Source organism: Triturus cristatus, chromosome 8 (genome assembly GCF_964204655.1).
Source record: "Triturus cristatus chromosome 8, aTriCri1.1, whole genome shotgun sequence".
NCBI classification, from domain to species: domain Eukaryota; kingdom Metazoa; phylum Chordata; class Amphibia; order Caudata; family Salamandridae; genus Triturus; species Triturus cristatus.
The window spans coordinates 43,958,239-43,978,578 of record NC_140591.1 but is presented as its reverse complement, the minus strand read 5'-3'; the positions used below and the strand labels follow the sequence as shown (position 1 = coordinate 43,978,578).

Here is a 20,340-nt window from a genome sequence, read left to right as displayed (position 1 = left end):
CCCCCCCCCCCCCAACCCACACTCTTCAGCGCCTTGAGACCCTCAGTGCTTTACAAACCCTTGATTGATTGATTGATTGAAGATCCTTCGAAGAAAAGCTAGGTCTTTAAGGCCAGTTTCAGAGGTAGAGTGTTCCAAAGTCTGGGGGCCAGAAAGGAAGTGTACCTTCAGTAGATTGGCTGATGAAGATCTAAGGGCTCCTGGGGAGATCAAGAGAGGCTAATGATCTCAACAAGGAAGGGCTCTTTCTATGGATTGCCCTGTGAATACTGACGAGAGTCTTAAACTGCTCTTGGTGTTCCACTGGAAGCCAGTGTAGATCTCTGAGCCTTTGTGGCCGATTGGTGTTTTGAAATGATTGTCAGGAAGCGTGCAGCAGCTTTCTGCAGTCTCCTGGTGACAGAGGGGTGAGCCTAAAGACATGGCATTCCCGTAGTCGAGTATGAAAAGCACAATGGCCTAAATGGTCACTCTTCTGGTTTTGGAAGGCAGTAGGTTAAAGACCTTCCACAATAGTCTCAGGATGCCGTAGCACTGGCAGCAAGTATTTTGGCTTGATGGTCCACGGTAAGACCAGAGTCAAGTCAAATACCAAGGTTCTTTATTGAGTTTTTGTGAGTGGAAAATTTGCTCAGACAGTGTGGGAGGGGGCTCAGAGCAAAGTTGCTGAGATTGTTACCCAGCAACATGACTTCTGTTTAGTCTTCCTTGAGGTTTTTATTTACGACCAGCCATCCAGCCGGCTACTTCCTGAAGACAGGGAGTCTGAGATAGCTGGCCTGAGCCAGAGTCGGGGGAGATTGACACAACCAGCTGGGTGTCTCTGGCATAAGAAACCAGCGACAACCCCTTGGAGTGCACAATGTCAGCAAGGGGATGTAGATAGAGATTGAACGGAGTGGGGCTCAGGGAGGAGTCCTGATGCACTCCACAGCAGGATGGGAGGCTGGTTGAAAGGTAGGACTGATCCTGAACCTGAATGGTATGATTCTCCAAGAAGGAGGAAAGCCAATCGAATGCTCTGTCCACGAATCCTCTGCAAGAGTGGGATGGTCCACGGTATCTAACGCAGCACTGAAGTCTAGCAGAAGGATGGCTGCAGATCCTCCTTGAGCCACGAGCTGTTGACTGGTCGAGTTTCTTGACCAGTCAACAGCGCTGATTCTGTGCTGCGTTGAGGGCAGAAGCCCATCTGGAAGTAATGAAGGAAGGTCCTAATGTTCGAAGAAGGCGGAAAGGTTTTTATTAACATGTTTTTCTAGTAGCTTCACGATAACGGGTAACTGGGAGATAGGCCTGTAATTACTACAATTGGAGGGGTCAAGGTAGGAGTGATCTGACAATCGCATGCTTCCACTGGAGAGGGACCCGTCCACAACACAGGAACAAGATTTAATAGTTTTGTCAGTACAGGGACAACACCATCAGACCCTTGACGGAGGTTGTGGGGACGCGTCAGGATCCAAAGGTGAACCGAAATTAAGTTTGTAGGAGCTCCTTTACCAAACACATGGTGAGGTCAAGAAAACCCAAAAGGGAGCTTTCTTAAGCATCCTGGGGAAAATTACTGGAGCAAAGGTCCATCGGATCAGAAATGTCCAGAAACTGGGAGTAAATGTCATGATTTTTTTCTGGCAGAAAGACGCCAATTCAACACAGTGCTCAATCGATGCGACCAAAGTAGGGCTGACTGCCAAGGGTTCTGTGATGTCTTTGAAAATATTAAAAAATCTCCCCAGGGGCATTGGAAGAGTTAGTGATTTTTGTGGAGTAGAAGGCGGCTTGCGAACATTTAATCTCTGCATGATAAAGCCTGATGGAGTTCCTATATTCAGCTTTACTGATCACATCATAGGTCTTCATCCATCTTCTTTCCATACGACTGCATTCTTTCTTCCGAGACATTAGCTGAGCCATGAACTAGGGGGACTTGTGAGATCGCTGGACATCTTTATGCCAACTCATGGGAAGACCTCATCCAATGAGTTGACCAGCTACTCATTAAACTGGTGTGCGGCTAGATTGATGTTATCCAAGGGATCGGGTTTAGAGGTTTCCAAGACCTCCAGCCAATTCTCCAAATTAAGTTTGGCCCAATGAAGTTTCAGCCGTTTAACCAGGGAAGGAGGGTGGGGGGAGGATAAGGGGGGTAAGAAATTGGTCTGACCAAGATCGAGGAAGAGGGGTTTGGTCCTGAAGATTCCAGGGATTGCGAAACACCAGGTCAATAGTATGACCTTTATTATTAGACGGTCCCTACATTTAATGAAGCAGCTGTAGGGAGGCCATATCATGCAATATCATTTTAGAGGCACTACTATGCAGGTCATCCATGTGGAGATTAAAATCCCTGGGTAAAGAGAAATTAGGCCTATCTACAGCTAACCCAGCAACTGCCTCCGGGAGAGTTTGAAGGAATTTGGTATACGGGTCTATATAGGAGGATTCAGCAAAAGTGAAGGTAGGACCTAAGGTAAGAGAAAAAGCTAAGCTCTTACAATTAGAGATGGTGGACAAAGATAAAGTGTAATTAAGTGACTCCCCATAGACAATAGCTATTCCACCGCCAACTTTTCCTGTCTATGCAGCCTTATAATGAGGTAGCCTGGGGGAAGAGCTTGAGTGACATCGGGCCCAGAGTCCTCTGACAGCCAAGTCTCCATGAGAAACATTACGTCCGGACTAGCCTCAGATAGAAGATTGAATAGGTCTAGCTTGTGGGCAGCAAATGAGCGACAATTGGCTAGATAGAAACGCCAAACTACTGCGGAGGATATGTGAGATCCCTGGGGATGACTCAATCCAGGCTGTGATAACCAACTGCATTAGTTGCAAGACCGTGACGGAAGATTATGGTCAAAGGCATGCATACAGGAAGCGGATGGTTGAGTATGAAGTGCTTGTAATTGGCCACATGTTTGTTACCTTATCTGATGGGGTTAGGGCAGCATTCCTGGTTCCCGAAGGGCGCAGACGTGCTTGCCTTAGGCATGCCTTTGCTGCACCAGTGGCTCTTCCATGCCTCGTCCCTCATTTAAGGCTTGCCGGGCAAACAGCTACAGTGCACAAAAACGGCAGCTCTAATGGCACAATGCCAAGAAAGAAAATCCTTACTTCCCTTAGCCCGACCCTCTGACAACTCCCAGTAATTCCCCGCAGTAAAATTCAAGCAGCCAAATTTTTAAAAAGAGGATCGAAGATAAAATTCAGTCTCCCCTCCCCCACCCGTATTCCCCGCAGCAGATTTCAAAACAAGCAGGTATTTTTTAAAAGGATATCCCTTCCAGATGCCCGCCTGCCGATAATATCTGGGAATTCACCCAGTTTATCCCAAGGCTGGAGAAGTGCCCATAAATATTGAAGATCTCACTTGTCCACAAAAAATATGTTTCGTCTGTGTGGGCTAGGTACAATAGAATATCATCCGCATAGAGGGATAGCATTTACTCCCATGTATGATCCCATCTCCAGCCCCAGATTTGGGTGTTGACCTGAATCCATGCCACCAGCGCCTCTATCGCTAGGACTAATGGCACTGGTGAGAGAGGCAGCCCTGCCTCACGCCCCTCTCTAATGAGGAATTCCTGAGAGAGGACACCATTGACTTTGAGCTGCTCCCTAGGGTTATTATAGAGCAACCAGACCCATTTTAAGATTCTGGGACCAAATCCTATCTTGCTCATAATCCTGAATAAGAAGGGCCATTCCACTGAATTGAACGCCTTATTGGTGTCCAGTGAGGCTACTGCCAACGGAGTCCTAATTCCTTCTGCTGTGGCAATGTTCAATGTGAGAGATCTATGTGGCATAAACTCATTCTGGTCTGGGTGTTTCAAATCCAAGATTACCACTCTCAATTGGTTTGCCATTAATTTGGTGTCCGAATTAAGCAGAGATATCAGCCTGTAGGAGGCCCACCTGTCTGCAGGCTTCCCAACCTTGGGTATAAGAACAATGGTTGTGTTGCACATACAGTCAAGGAGTGCCCCTCTCTGTCGATACAGGAGCTGTTAAGTACATAATGTTCAGAGCAGCTTGTCTGATTAAATGGGCCTCATCTTGCTCTCTGTACAGTGATTACCAAGCTACTTGAAATTACCTATTACACAGCATTTATGTTGTGTTAGTATGTTTTGTGCAAACAAGAATAGTACCACTTTCTATTACAAAATATTTGAACTGAGCATTGTTGCAAAGCATTTAATTTGTGCTAGTTTTATTTAAAGAAATAGAAATCTATTAATGCTTTTTTTGCCCAAACATATAATTAATTTAGGAAGTAGATTTGAAAAGTGAAATTCTTTATAGGCCAGTTAGATTTCACTAGCATTTTGTCCTTTGAGTGGATTTTTTGTTTAAATAACTCCACACCCCAGCAGTTTGATGCAGTGTTTGGACACATCTTGATAATGACTGCCGTATGACCAGGAGCAGGGAATTCTGGGCATATTATAACAAAGACTAGCACATGATGGGTATGATAAGTTTTGAAGTATTTGTATAGTGTTGCATAAAACAATTAAACTGCATTTTAATGCACAGTATAATGAATGTGCCGTTGTATTGTTTCTCAGTTGAGGGATCTTGCATTCTAACCTTAAAACAGCATCTGCCACTCGATGCTCATTGCAGTACTGCTATTTTTGCTATTTTTGCTTTTCCTTTTTATGTTTCTGGCCCAAAGTTATTGTGACCCTAAAGCACTGTCTCTTACCCTCTGAGCTGTTGCAATTTATCACCCACATGTCTTGGAGGGTTGCATCTTGAACCTCACATGAGGCCATACATTTTAGGATATGTTTGGTTTGTGGTTGGAGATGGTTGTGTCTGTGCTGCTGGGTCTGCAGGTTAACATTCCATTGTAGTATGCTGCCCTTTGGTCTTTTTATGGTGCTCCGTGTCTGTGGTGTCATTGTTATTTGCTTAGTAGATTCATACCCTCTCTCACTATCTGCTGCTGTTTTTGTGACTAGTTGTAGGTTGGGTTGAGAGAAGTCTGTAGTTAGCAATATAATTTATAGTTTGATAGTTTTAGTTGCACTGAATGCACCAGTTAGAAGGTGCTCGGTTCTCTTAAAGTACCAGACATTTCTGTAAGTATTTTGAGTATTGTTTGATGATCTCTAAGCTCCCATTTTCTGGTGCGTTGACAGATTTGTTTTGTATTGTGTTTTAATAATCTTTAAATATAAGCATCAAACATAGCATCAAGTTGGTGATCTACCAAACCAACAAGTCATCAATTACAGCCTAATGCATACTTACAAAGTGTAATCGTTTTAAATCAGTTACACTAATTGTTTAAAAAGGTACTCTAAAGAAAGTCTGTCGGGTATAAAACTAGGCTGTGTTGTGTTTCAGGAAGGCAACATTTATTAGACATACATCACCTAAGACTGTATTTTGTATCATCTTCCCAGGTGCTCATTAAGTTTAGGGTCATTTCGTGTGTGCTGCATGTGAATTGTTTCAGCAACACTCCAGTGACCAGCAGCTTTAGGCTCTTGCTGAGCCTGATCAGTCTAACCAGTGCTTGGCTATTCTTCTCCTACCAGATAGCAGTGTAAATACAGAAATTGTTGTCTCTTTAAACACCTTTCAATGAGTTTACTGTTATCTCAAAGTAGAGTGCTAGCAATGAGCTGGACTACAATATGCGGATAAAAATCTGCTCTGAGATTTCCATACCTGGTACAAACCTATCTCATGTAGCTACTTGAAAGCCGAGTATATACTTGTTTTAACTTGTGCATAAGTCTTGTTCAAGTCGGCTTCAGTTAGTCTTACACATCTTACTTGGATCTGATTAGCAGATCTGGTTGCTTCCTGATTGATCTGTGCATCATATGTATCACATCAAAATCTAATGGTACCCCATATGGTTGACAGCAATTTGGTTGAGATTGTGGACAGTGTTGAAAGAAATTTGCCATTTCAACTTAATTACTTATGGTAAGGTTTGCAAACACTAAGAACTGCCATCCCTCTATACTGTTTGTGTTGAACCTAATAAACCTGCCATTATTGAACACATGGCCAATCTCTGTGCATGCAGCAGGAAGCAGTAATACACTGAAATGTGGCAGCCCCTCTAATCGCGCTTTGGGATCATATAGACATTGGTTGGCCGCTGTCTTTGTCAGTGAACGTAGAGATATCATACACTTTGACATGCCATCCAATTCTCATTTTCCCTCTAGGATTTGTTTTTTGTCCTGAAAATGATTCTGTTGTGTTTTTATTTTCATTGTAACATTATTTCCTAAGCTATGAACATGATCAAGTGGAATGTATTAACTAAGTGTCTTGCTATGGCATAGGACTTAAGCTGACCAAGGGCAACAAGGTCAACACCATTATGTGTTGTTACATATGTTATTATTCAAAGGAATGTGGACTCTGGTACTAATTTTTTTTTTAATGCTTTATATAGCACAAACTAGACTATCAGGTATCCGAGCGCTTTACATGAGCACCAGTTTCGTTACAGATGGACATATTCATTTTTGTTAGGCATGGGGAAATTAGGTGATTTGCCCAGAATCACAGGATGTTGAGCGTCGTGGCCGAGACTCGAAACCGGTTCCCCAGCTTCGAGGTCGACCGATCTAGCCGTAAGGCTACATCCTCTCCCCAAAGTGGGCTGTTCTTATTTTCTTGCAGCATGATCAATGAATTCGGATTTCCATAAGAATGTTTATTGTCGATAGTGGTACAGTGAGCTAAAAAGATGTATTGCATTGCAACCTGGAGTAATTGCCGGTGGCTGGAATTTATTCAAGTGTTTGATTTTTCTTTTTTTTACATTTCTTCAGAGACATAGTGTACACTTTGCTGCTTATAGTTTACGACATTACAGGTATTTTTGTATCCACAGAGAGGAGATTCCTGAACTTGAAATAAGATGAAGAGTATTGAAGAAAGCATGACAATACTGGAAAGCTCTCCGATGCTCGAGAAGAACCAGAAATTATGCCAAACAGTAATTTGAAATAGAACAACTCAGTAGGAGACCGAGAATCTCGTACATGAACAGACGTATCCTGCAGGAACATCAAGTGCAATCCGGCGGCTTCAAGAGGCTTAGGGCATCTATGCTGCTGGTCCCAAAACATCCAAATAAATTAAAATCACAAAAATTACACTGGCAGAACACATCCAAAATGTAAACATGCTAGATACCACACTTTATCTTAGATAATGATCAGGTAGTCATAAAAAGTGCTCCCTTCTCTAATATGACAATATCAATACTATGGTGTTAGTCCATCATAAACGCTGTTTTGACTAGACCTTACAATCCATAGAAAGAGGTATACAAGACATAGGTGTACAAAACATGAATCGTGAAGCAGACATCTGAAAGTTAAAATAAAGAAGTGTTTGGCTACTTGCAATGCAGAACATTATTCTAGAGCATAACGACTTGGTATTGAGTTTTGTTCTTTGTATTTCATAAATATTGTCCAAGAAACAGACTATTTAGATAAGCTGTGAGGTTAATTCTTTGCACACATTCTAGAAAGTTCTTAACACAAGTTGAAAACACAGCTCCTGATAGACAGATCATGCATATGTTATCAGGCCTGCAAGAACAGATATACTGCAAATACCTAGTGAAGATTAAAATATAGTTAGTAATTCAGGAACCACAATGATCAGTCAGCAAACACATTAACATGATTTATGTCAAAATATATCAGACGCTTAGACTCCAAACCCCAAAGAAAAAAACCATACACACAACGCAAGACGAGCTTTGGCTTCTCTTCATTACTGTAGTAGCATCACCAACCATGCACAGGGGAAAACGCATGAGGATATATTGAATGTGGTAATAGGGTTCATCAGCCATCACAACTGAGAGTTCATTAACAAACAAAAGAAATTACATAAAGGTTCTGTGTTTGTGAGAAGAGTTTTAATAACTTCTAATCCCTACACTGCCACCACTAACAGCCAAACAGAAAGCTTATTTAGGTGTAATGAATGTAAGATGACATTTAATGAGTCATCGGCTCTGTGGGGCAAATATCAAACACATACAGCAGAACACACAGACACAGGCAGCGACAATGGAAAGAGCTTTACTCTCTCAGCAAACTTAAAGATCCATCAACAAATGCACATAGAAAAACCTTACACATGCAGTGAAAATGGAAAGAGCTTTACTAAAGCATTAGATCTAACCATTCATCAGCGACGACATATAGGAGAAAAGCTATTCACATGCCAAGAATGTGGAAAGAGCTTTAGTAGATCCTCAAATCTAAAGAGCCACTACCTAACACACACAGGAGAAAAACCATACACTTGCAGCGAATGTGGAAATAGCTTTTCTTGTTTATCATCTGTAAAGAAACACCAGCGAAAGCACACAGGGGAAAAACCTTACACTTGCGGTGAATGTGGAAAGAGCTTTAGGATATATACGTATCTAAAACACCACCATCGAACACACACAGGGGAAAAACCATACACATGCAGTGAATGTGGAAAGAGCTTTAGTAGATCTGCGAATCTAAAGAGCCACCATCTGACACACACAGGAGAAAAACCATACACATGCAGTGAATGTGGAAAGAGCTTTACTAGATCTACGCATCTAAAGAACCACCATCTGACTCACACAGGGGAAAAACCATACACATGCAATGAATGTGGAAAGAGCTTTCCTCAACCATCACACCTAGAAACCCATCTGCAATGGCACAGAGGAGAAAAAGCATACACATGCAGTGAATGTGGAAAGGGCTTTACTCGGTCAGAAGCACTAACCATACATCTGTGCAGGCATACTGGAGAAAAACCATACACATGTAGTGAATGTGGAAAGAGCTTTTCTCGTCTATCAGGCATAACCCTCCATCTGCGACAGCACACAGGAGAAAAACCATATACTTGCACTGAATGTGGAATGAGCTTTACTCAAGCTGCACATCTAAACACCCATGTGCGAAAGCATACAGGAGAAAAGCCATACACATGCAGTGAATGTGGAAAGAGCTTTCATAGCGCTACACTTCTAAAGAGCCACCAGCGAACACACACAGGGGAAAAACCATACACATGCAGTGAATGCGGAATGAGCTTTGCTCATTTGTCAACTTTAAAGAGCCATCAGCGAAAGCATATAGGAAAAACCATACATGTGGATGAATGTGAAACTTTCTTCACTTAAGCATCAATCCTAAGCATCCATCTGCAAATGCATGTAGCAGAAAAACCATACACTCGCAGTGAATGTGGAAAAAGCTTTAGTAAATCCACTCATCCAAAGAGCCACCATCTAACTCACAGGGGAAAAACTTTAATCAGAGAATGTGAAAGAGCTTTACTCCAGCGTCAGGTCTAACCCTCCTTCTGCAATGGCATACAGAAGAAAAAACATGCAAATGCAATGAATGTTGAAAGAAGTTTAGTAAATGCATTCAACTAAAGGGTCAGCAGCTGACACACAATTGAATAAAAGCACACACATACAGTATATGTGGAAAGAGATTTGCTCAAGCATCAGTCGTAACCATCCATCTGTGAAGGCATACAGAAGACAAATCATACAAATGCAGTGAATGTGGAATGGGCTTTGCTAGCTCAACATTCCTAAAAATGCCACCAGCAATCACACATAGGAAAAGCAACATAAAATATCTAGGCTGTTTCAGTCATTCATAACCTGTAAGACACCTCCTGCAGATGTAAATAAGGGAATGGCGTTTATGATTTATTATGCATAGTGGTTAATTAGTGAACACAGATAGAGCAAATAACATCTGGAGGGATGTGAGAAGGGCTTCCATGCTTTTTTGCAACTACGTGTGCTTGGGCAAATATACACACAGGAAAACTCATACATAAGCATACATAAGCATCAAATACGATGTGTTTTTTTCCCCCTGAGTTCACAGTTGATCCGGCATCGTCCGTTCACACTGCATGGCCACGGAACCCATTTCTGCAAGTTGACTGAGACCTATCCGTGTCCTTCCTCCCGGAACAAATGTCCGTAGGCATTGTCCTACCGTAAACTCGTACCCTTATCTCAACGGTACCTTTCCGTGATTCGCCATCTTTTTCGTTGCCTCCATGGCAACATGAGGCATTCCAAATAAGGGCAATTTAACTAATTTAGTCCTGATGATGATCCTGTATCTTTCCCATAAGGATCGAAACGCCGTCGACTCTGTTGCCCACCCTACACCATAAATATTGCTGTATGTAATATAGTGTGAAGGTGGCAGTCTGAATATCAGATGTTTCGCTATTCATTATCTGTCACAGAAACATCACTGTAATTGCCTGAATGTGTTTTGTCATTTTCTGTTTACTCGGTATGTAAGTCAGAGGATACAGGCTTGTGTCCCACCGAATTCTACTTACATTTCCCTGTTCACTGTCAAGAATTTCTACTTATTAAAGTTGCCATGCCCGGCTGGACACTGGCTAAAATATAGTTTCAATTTTGACTATATTCATTTTCTGCTCTATCGTTTGGTTTCAGGGACCACTGTTTCCTGTAATACGTTTCAACTAAAGGGTCAGCAGCTAACACACAATTGAAAACAAACACACACACACAGTATATGTGGAAAGAGATTTGCTCAAGCATCAGTCCTAACCATTCATCTGTGAAGGCATACAGATGACAAATCATACAAATGCAGTGAATGTGGAATGGGCTTTGCTAGCTCAACATTCCTAAAAATGCCACCAGCAATCACACATAGGAAAAACAACATAAAATATCTAGGCTGTTTCCGTCATTCATAACCTGTAAGACACCTCCTGCAGATGTAAATAAGGGAATGGCTTTTATGATTTATTATGCATAGTGGTTAATTAGTGAACACAGAAAGAGGAAATAACATCTGGAGTGATGTGAGAAGGGCTTCCATGCTTTTTTGCAACTACGTGTGCTTGGGCAAATATACACACAGGAAAACTCATACATAAGCATATATAAGCATCAAATACGATGTGTTTTTTTCCCCCTGAGTTTTATACAGCGTGAACTTGACCTGAAGTTATAAGGTATCAGAGCGCTTTACATTAGCACCAGTTGAGTTACATAAGGACCCATTAATTTTTGTTAGGCACGAGGAGATTAAGTGATTTGCCCAGAATCACAGGATGTTGAGCCTCGTTGCCGAGACTCAAACCCAGTTCCCCAGATTTGAGGTCGACCGCCCTAGCCGTTAGACCACATCCTCTCCCTAAAGAGGAAGGCTGTTATGAAATTATAAGTCGTTTCAGCAACACATCAAAGAAAATAATTTTGGTTACAGTAAACGTGGGAGGGCTTCTTTCAGCATGCAGAGTTACAAGGTTTATGAAGAAACCGTGTCTAGACATTGCGAATGTCCGGGAAGATTAAATTATTGTGCTTTCTAACTTTGGAAAAATACAATATGTTGAAACTACCCTCCTACTGTGGAAGTTGCCTTGTGCATGCTGTAAGGAGAGATGGCTTTTTGATCTGATTACTCTGTATGTTGGGATCCTTAAACTCTGTTGACCATGGGGCACATTTTTCTATTCCATTCATGTTCATGGGGATGGTGGAGGCCTTAATGAATTATGTAAACATTAAGGTCCAGGTATATTTCAATGTACATTTTCATCATGGGGTTCTAATGATGTTATAAACAACAAGGCCAAAGGCCATGTGGTTTGTATATATGAGCAGATCCCTTAGACTGGAATGTAGGGTCATGTCATAAATGTTATTCATTTTGTATTTTTTATATTACATGATTATTTTATGACAGTTGGGTTGAATAGTTTATCTTTTTTCAAATGCGATTGTTTATTAAAAACCGTAAGTGAAGTCTGTATAAAGGTGAATTTTTATCATTGGAATATTGAATCAACAAAACCCAATAGTAAAGCGCTGCAGACTGGTTTGAGGCTATTCTCTTGCTGATGAAATCCATGTTTCATAGAGACCCATGAAATGACTCCAGAACCCCAATCATATTACTGGATTAACCGCTATGTGATTTTCCTCTATTAAAGTATGATCTTAAGTCATTGCTCAGGTCTGGCAAATTTGCGTGCTTGTAAATGGAAGAGTATATTTTTATGTATTTATTTTTCTTTTTTTATATATTCATTATGATGTGCAGGGTGGCCAGATGACACCATTTTACAGAAACCTTTCAAGTCTTGAATTTTCTTTTAACAGTCATTTTAATGAGGTCTGTCAGTTTCTATTGAAAAAGAACCATGATTACAATACCTGCAATGCACTAATGTATATTCAGTTAAATCCTGTCACCAAGCATCCACATGACATTGATTCATCTGGCCATCCTTATGGTGTCCTACTATTTATATTTAATAGAAGAAAAAAAATTCAGAATGCATTTTTTATCTTTTTTAAAATGTTTGATTTCACTTACTGTTGGGAATCTTATCATATATATAAATAACAATCCAGTTTCGAACATGTTTCTCTACTTTCTGTACTGATTACACTTTAGCATAGAACTTGTCATTCTGCTTCGTTGGAAATATTGCTTTAAGGATTACATGTTAATACATTTTTCCCTTATTAAACAGCAATGTTTACTTTCATGGCACTCGGTCTGCAATACACACTTGGGCACAGGAATGGTTTCCAGGACATACATGCATGTCTTCTATTTCTGATAAAAACCAAGAGAAGCAGTGTGTACTTCCCAGGTTCAGAAGATTGGACTGTAACATACCCATGGGGTAAATGAAGCTTATTTTTTTAGAAAAGCAGAACATGCGATGGAAAGCTGCAGATAATTTATACCACTTCCTAAGCATTCTCCTTGCTTTGAAAAACGCTAAACTAAATATGAAACATGCATCATTCACACCATAAACTTCCATGCTAACTTGATACAGTCTACTCTCAGTTGACATTGATTTGTATGCCATAAATGACGGTCCAGTAGGGAGATCTTGTTAACTGTCTGCCACAATGGAGAGCTTTACTCTCTCTGGAAGGTGGCTCTGTGGAAGGCCGAAAATAATGTACAAATACTTTCTTTTTGTTTCATTGAATGACTATAAAGCTACATTATATGGCTAATATTTCATGGTGAGGAGGTTTTTTTATTTATTTTTTACTGAATTATGGCTTTTGACTAATGCTAAACGTTAAATAGTCCTAGTCTTGTAAATAATAAAAAAGAATGTATGTTGATGCACAGACTGTAACTTGTATATGTTGGAAGGGGGTGTGAAATTCGAGTTGGGAAATCTTCAGTTAGTCATCCATTAGCAAAGTTCATAAGCAGCAAATTACACTCAGCAGCTTTGCATTGTATGATTTGTCATGCTGTATTCTCGTGGATAAGTTATTGCAAAACTATTTAGCCATAACCAAAGCACAAGGGGTTGCATTGGGGGTTGCAGGGAGCCGCTGCCCCCTCTGCACTAAGCTTCTAAGGCCAGAGTCTAAAATCCACCTCGATCCTACAGCTGATACGCTGAAAAACACTAAACAATGGCATACCTAAATAGTGTGAGGCCAGGGAGGGTACTTGGCGTGACCGTGGAGCTGAGCAGAATATGGGATGCCTGAAGCCAGTCCTGCTGCGGTCGTTCATTCCAGCTGCGAGGTCTAAAGGTGTGAAGAGGACCTTTCGATAACTCCATTCGGCAGCAATACACCTCCATGCGGGTTTCAGCAGAGAGGGGCCCTTATCGAGTAGCCCGGCAGCAGAGAACCATGCTGGTGACAGCCTAATTAGCACTGTAAGAGCTCATGGATGGACTGCACTGGCCTCCTGGGCAGTGGCACTGCCCACCACCATCATCTGGCCTACATTGATGTGCCCAGTTGATGATGGGAGGCAAAACGCACAAGAACACAGCTATAAAAAGACAACGAGGGAGGACTATGTTATCACTCGGGCCTACTGTGTCCAAGTAAGGTGTGGCGTAACAATTTCAGCATGCTCATTGAGAGCCCCAATTCATGCTGCATATCACAAAACCAGATTCTGAACTTAGCGGATCTGCATCTGTCCTCCCTCTGCACGTGCTAATGAGTATATTTACCTACTTTACCTGACAGCGTGATAGCGCATTGTTGGGCCTGTGTCCATGGCGCTGGGGCTCAAGTAGAAGAACCAGCTGTGTGCTGCAGGGATTATATCGGGCCTAGGCGAAAGCAAAATCGAACTGCTGAACTTCATGTTGCCACACTCATGGGTGTTGGGTTTAGCGCCAATATCAACTAGGAGACTCAAAGCCTGGTTAGATGGTGGGTCGGGTAATTCCGACTCATTTGTAAACCTTTGATTACGCACTAGTTGGAATTACAAGTGAAATGCTATTTAACATATCCGATAATTATCAGATGTGTTAAATACCTCAAGCTTCATTAAATTTCAGCAGGTCACACCTGTTGAAATGTAACATTGGAATTATATATGTTATTTACCGCACTATGTGGATTTGGGTGCATTAAACACCAAACGCTGCATGTTATTCTCCACAAACTCTTAATAGGTGTTATTCATTGCACCCGATAACGTAACCCGTGGTATCTTTATCAGGTGTGCTAAATAGCACCTACACTCGTAATCAGGGCCTTAGAATATTAACACAGACCTGCACATTCACCATCATAATGGCGTGGGTCTCCATGATCACAAGTGAGCACCAGCTTACTTGAACACTACAACCAGAATCTGAGAACCTGGGAGCCCTACCACTCACAAACCTGCTAGTCACACGAAAACGTCTACCACACCCCTCGAAGTTTGGGGGGTAGCAGAGTTTCATCTGATCTGACGCTGAAGCCAGTGGATATTCTGAAACCAAACATGGGTCAGCAGCAATCCAAACTGTCCTACAAGCAAAAGGCTGTGATGAAACAGGAAAACACAGATGTGGGGGTGGGGGTGGGGGTTACAGCCCTCGATGGCAAATCTTTTCTACTAGACCTGAAAACTGGCCTGTCGGTAATAGGTGGAAAGAAATGACTCTGACTGTGGACCAACTAAAGGTGAGAATGTCCAAACAGGCAGAGAGAATTGATATGGTATAATGAGGGATAACTGACTGAGAGGGCCAAGTGGCGGTACATGACATCCAATAAACCAACCGTAGTAAAAAACTGGCTGAAATCAAAATTAAAAACGAAGATTTGGAAGTCGGCTCAAGAAGAAACAACCTACTGGCATTGTGCATCCCCAAAACCATGACTACGGGCAAAATAGAAAATTTCGTGCAGATGATACTGGCAGAATTATTTGACAAACCAGCCTTTTTTAGAGGTCTTTATTGTGGAACATGCGCGTCAAGCGCTTATGCACCGCCCGCCCCCAGGTGCTCCACCATGTGTCATTATCGTGCGCTTTTTAAGCTATAGTGGCAGGGAGACTGCTCTTCATATTGCCCAAGTAGGAAGAATCTCCTATGCCAGAACTACCCAGAATTGTTGTTTACTGACTTCACTCTTTCCACGGGTCCTAATATGTAAGATTGAAACTGTGTGCATGATCACATGTGGCAGAGACAATGGGATAGTTTTGATATAATTTTGAGCTGCAATGATTTGGTAGTTGTTTGCTATCCACCTAGATAGACTACTGGTCTGCAGATAAGGGCATAGGGCTGCAGTAACAGGAGCCCCCCTTCCACAAGGCCTACACACCTTTTAGTTCTTTCATATGGCTTTCTAGGGTGATTGAGATAGTTCACTGACCAATTGGAGGTGTGGGTGGGTGGTGGGATGATTTGGGCATTTTAAAGTTGTATTCACTAGACTGAACATGCCATAGCAAATTGCAAAGAATGCACACAACCGACATGAGATTACAACACCCTTACATGGTTTCCATACTCACCCGCCAATGATAGTGCAGTGTATAAAACAGTCACTTACAACCTGTATAAAGCTCCTATCATGAAATGTAAAGGTGCTTATCTGATAGAGACTACTAGCTGCAGATTCCTTACCTTAGTAAAGTCCCTAGGCGTCAGACTGGATCCGGAACCTTTTCAAGCAATACCTCTGCACACCAGTAGGTGGTGTTGATTTGCTCCGCGTCGGCTGGACTGTGCAGTGCCTATATAGGTGCCACCCCAGCACGTTGGTCTCCATTCTTTTCTTTCCGTGCCAGTTAGCGCAGATCTGGAGTGAGTTACAACAGTCCACTTTTGAACAACTTTTTTGAGTATTTTTTTGACACCTTGATTTTATTTGAGTCTTTTTCTCCCATTGTGTGTATGGATGTCCCACAAAAAACTGGTGTTTAAGCCCTGTGGTCTGTCTGTGACCCTTCCCCTCCCTCCAACTGGTTTGGCCTTGGTGCTTCGATCGGACCACGAGTTAAGAGGACTGCCACCCATTAACCCTAAGGTGCTGAGGGAGTGTTCCTTGAAGCTTAAAACTACTAGTCACTTGACACAAGTCGCCTTTAAGACGTTCCCAATCGCGAGGAAGGTCCCAGGACAGTTAACAGAGCCATTCCAGGCACTCATCATTGCTCTCAAAGTCGTCAGGTAAGTCCTACAAGAAGTTCAAAAAGTCAAAGAGCTGGAATTGTCCTTTGACTTCACCGAGCTGGTCCAAATCGTCAGACGAGGTGCAGGAAAGATATCACTCTAGACCCGACTTCTACACATTGCCTGTATCTGGGTCCTGTCAACATCTCCTTGAGTTTCCTGGAATCGGAGCGCCGCCTCCCAGCTACAAGATTTTTATGAGGTCATGCACCTTTTTGGGGGGAAGGACACCCCTCTGGAGCAGTTTTAGGCTCCCAGATCCGGAACGACTCCTATCATTAGACCACGACTTTCTCTGGTGCCTGTTCCAGTGACGTTGTTCCTGGCTGCACCGACCAGATAATCATACCAGATACAGAGCTGGATGTAGACTCCGGTGCTGGCCAGAGCTTAACCTTCCGAGTCTGAACCAGGCCCTGCATTGTTTGACAGGCGTGGGAAGGAGTATTATTAGGGCAGATCTGAGGATCCTTGCGGTTACACCAACCCCCTTGATGAGGCTGGAGATAATTGGTTTGAGGAATTGGCCAGTGGTCTGGACGCCCCTGCAGAAACTGGCCTAGTCTCTCCTCCTAGTGTGGGTATGGAGAAAGGGGCTTCCTTTGCAATTGTGGTGAGAAGGGTGGCTGAGATCCTGGACCTGTGCATCCCTCTGATGGAGGTGCTTTAACTGGGAATCAACCCCACAGACCCTCTCCTCTCTTTTAACGAAACCTTCACTAATCTCCTGCTCAGAGTCTGGGCCAAGCCTTGCACAGGGGTGTCTGTGCATAGGATAGTTGCCAGTCATTGCCCACTCCTGGGAACCCAGCTTTCCCCACACAGCACCCCACCTCTGAGAATTTGGTTGTCCAGTCCTCCACAGCCAAGGTCAACCCTGGCACGTTCCATACCACACCTCCAGATAGGTAATCCTAGAGGCTGGACACCTTTGGCAAGGGGATGTTCTCTTCCGACAGCCCTGCACTGTGGTTGGTGAACACTGCATGCCTTTTGGGATGATACACCCACATGGTTTGGGATTCGATTGCACATGTTCCCCATGGTCTGGGGCGAGACCCAAGCCTCACAGCCTATTGCAATGGCAGAAACTCAGCAAAGTTCACCAAATCGCTTTGGACTAGATTCAACTGACTCGCTAGGCAGAGTGATTATGTCATCAGTGGGACTCAGATGCCACTACTTGCTGAGGTCGACTGGCTTTTCAGGGAATGTTCAGGTATCCCTTATAGACATGTCCCTTATAGACATGCCCTTTGATGGTATCTGCCTCTTCGACGACAGGAAAATTCAGCACTGCAGCACTTTAAGGACAGCTGGGCCACTGCCAGGTCCATGGGCCGCTCCATGCCCCACGCCAATCCCATTCTATGACTTTTGCCACCTTTGTGGCTATGGTAGGGGCTGCCAGCTACGTCCATTCCAGCCTAGCTACCAAGGCACAGAGGCTCACCCATTCTTTTGTGGCCTCCATGGAAACACAGCCAAGGGTCTACCCAGTCCACCACCAACACCCCCAAGCAGCCGCAGCCTCCAAACCACTTTAGTTTGCCCTCATACCATTATGGGCACACAGCTGGTGGCAGGATCCAACCTCACCTGCTTGACTGGCAGTCTATAACAGCTGACAAGTGGGTACCTCAGATTGTTCAGCTGTGTTACTCTATCGTCTTTTAACAAAACCAGCCAACAATGCCGCCATCTTTGGACCGGCTGACCGAGGACCACATCTACCTGCTCCTTCAAGATGGTCAGGCTGTTTTGACCAAAAGAGCCATCATGAGGGTGCCGGCATCAGAAGTATGTCGTGGTTTCTATTCCCGCTACTTTCTGGTGCCTAAGAATGATGGAAGCCGCCACCCTAATTTAGAGTTGTGCCCTCTCGGTTTCTCCCTGAAGGAGAAATTTGGAATGCACACATTAGGCATGTTCGATCCGCCCTAGACCCTGAAGACTAGATGGTAGTTCAGGTCTTGCAGGACACCTACTTCTGCATTTCCGTCCTGCCTGCCCAGGCACTACCTGTTGTTTACGGTGAGCCACGAGCATTATCGTTTCTCTGTGCTCCATTTTGGCCTTTTGAGCGCTCCTCTGGTTCTCACCAAGGTGATGTTGTGACTTCAAAACACATGTGGAAGTCGAGGGTTCCAGTCTTTCCCTATTTCAGTGACTTGCGATTGAAAGTGGGCTCACTCCAGGCATTTACCTCCCAGCTCCAGACTACGGCAAACCTCCTGCATTTGCAGGGGTTCACTCTAAACATGCCAATGTTGCACCAGACTCCCTCTCAGATGCCCCTTTTAATCGGAGTTGTTCTGAATACAATGCAGTTTTAGGCTTTGTTAGAAATCGAGGTTTCAGGTTGGCATATACACCCTGTCCAAGCAGGAGCAAGAATCCTAGTCTGGGTAAGTCAGATACACAGCAAAAATTAATCTGTGCTCACACTCTAGTAACTTGGCACAGAGCAGGCAGGCTTAACTTAATAGGCAATTTGTAAAGTTTTTGTTTAGTAATACAGTGAAAACACTACAAAAAGACGTAAGCAGTTTAGGAAAATGGAGAATATTTTTCTGAGTAAAACAAGATCAAAACAACAAAAATCCAATAAGTAGAACTTGAGATATGAATTTTTAAAGATCACACTGCAATATATTGCTTAAAAGCATAAAGTGCCAACTGGGGACATCTGGTCGCGATTGAAATGGGTAAATCCGAAAGTTCAAGCCAACCACGATGAAGCACGGATCGGATACAGAAGCCATGCAGGTCCCGCTGAAAATAGTACGTTTCCAGAGGATTCGTCATCGGCAAAACCACGTTGCTTCTGTTCCGAGTCACACAGTTGCATCCCACTTCGTTGTCGAGCCCCTTAAAAATGAATGTGATGCGTCGATGTCAAGTCTCACAGTTGAATGTTACGTTGTCTTCAAACCCCTTACAATGAAGACAATACATCATCAAACCTCAGTCTGGTCCCGCGTCATCGTGGAGTCGCACAGGGATGTCCTTGATTCGGTGCTGTGTTGACGTCGAAGGAAATGCGTCTGTTCCGATCGATGCAAAGTCGATGATGGCACCTCTTGGCAAAGCAGAACTCTCAGTTGGCAGAGTCCATCAGTTGAAGCAAAGTTAAAGGAAGTCTTTGGTCCTGAGACTTCAGAACTGAAGACCAGCCCTAGGAGTCACTTAAGTCCTTGGAGGATGTAGTAAGTCTGATGTAGAGAGGGTCCAGTCCTTTTCACTCCCAGGCAAGAAGCAGCAGGCCAACAGAGCAAAGCAGTTACAGCAAGTGGCAGTCCCTCGTGGCAACACAACAGTCCTTCTTGGTAGAATGTCCTCCGTTCCAGAAGTGGTCTGAAGTCAAAATGTCATAGGTCCAGTACTTGTATTCATTTTGTCATTTGAAATAGGGAGATTTCAAAGAGATGCTTTGAAGTGCACAAGACCCTGCCTTTCCTGCCCTGGCCTCAGACTCACTACAGGGGGGTCTGCAACCCTTTGTGTGCGGACAGGGCCTACCTCTTTCAGGTGCAGAGTGTCCGCTTCTCCCTCTGCCTCAGGATGACCCATCAACATTCAGATGGCTGCACAGTCACACCTACTCTTCCTTTGTGTGCGGCTGTCTAGGGGGAATGCAGGAAGCCAGCTATCTCCCACACCAGATGTGTATTCCAGATACAGGCAGAAGGCACCAAATATTTTAAGTAAGAAAAGGCCAATTTTCTGAAAGTGGCATTTTCAGAATGGCAATACAAAAATAAACTTAACCATAAGTTGTGTTTTTAAATTGTGAGCTCAGAGACCCCAATGTTTTGCCTATCTTGTTCCACTTGTACACTGCAC

The 20,340-nt window shown here is 43.3% G+C and overlaps 1 protein-coding gene across 4 annotated transcripts in view; it reads left to right on the top strand.

Moving 5' to 3' along the window:
• The window catches only part of LOC146799971 (uncharacterized), a 104,098-nt gene extending 92,065 nt beyond the window's left edge, over positions 1-12,033 (top strand). For 2 of the 4 annotated variants that reach the window (XR_014967608.1, XR_014967609.1), the window contains 2 exons: positions 6,878-9,747; positions 10,844-12,033. Coding sequence is in view for 1 of the 4 variants with exons in the window: in XM_085620907.1 (XP_085477033.1) it covers positions 7,997-9,181 (1,185 nt within the window). In the remaining 3 variants the exon portion in view is untranslated. Of the gene's footprint in view, positions 1-6,877 lie in introns of all 4 variants that reach the window. The other 2 variants (XM_085620907.1, XM_085620909.1) reach the window with 1 other exon arrangement.
• The last annotated feature ends 8,307 nt before the right edge of the window (positions 12,034-20,340 follow it).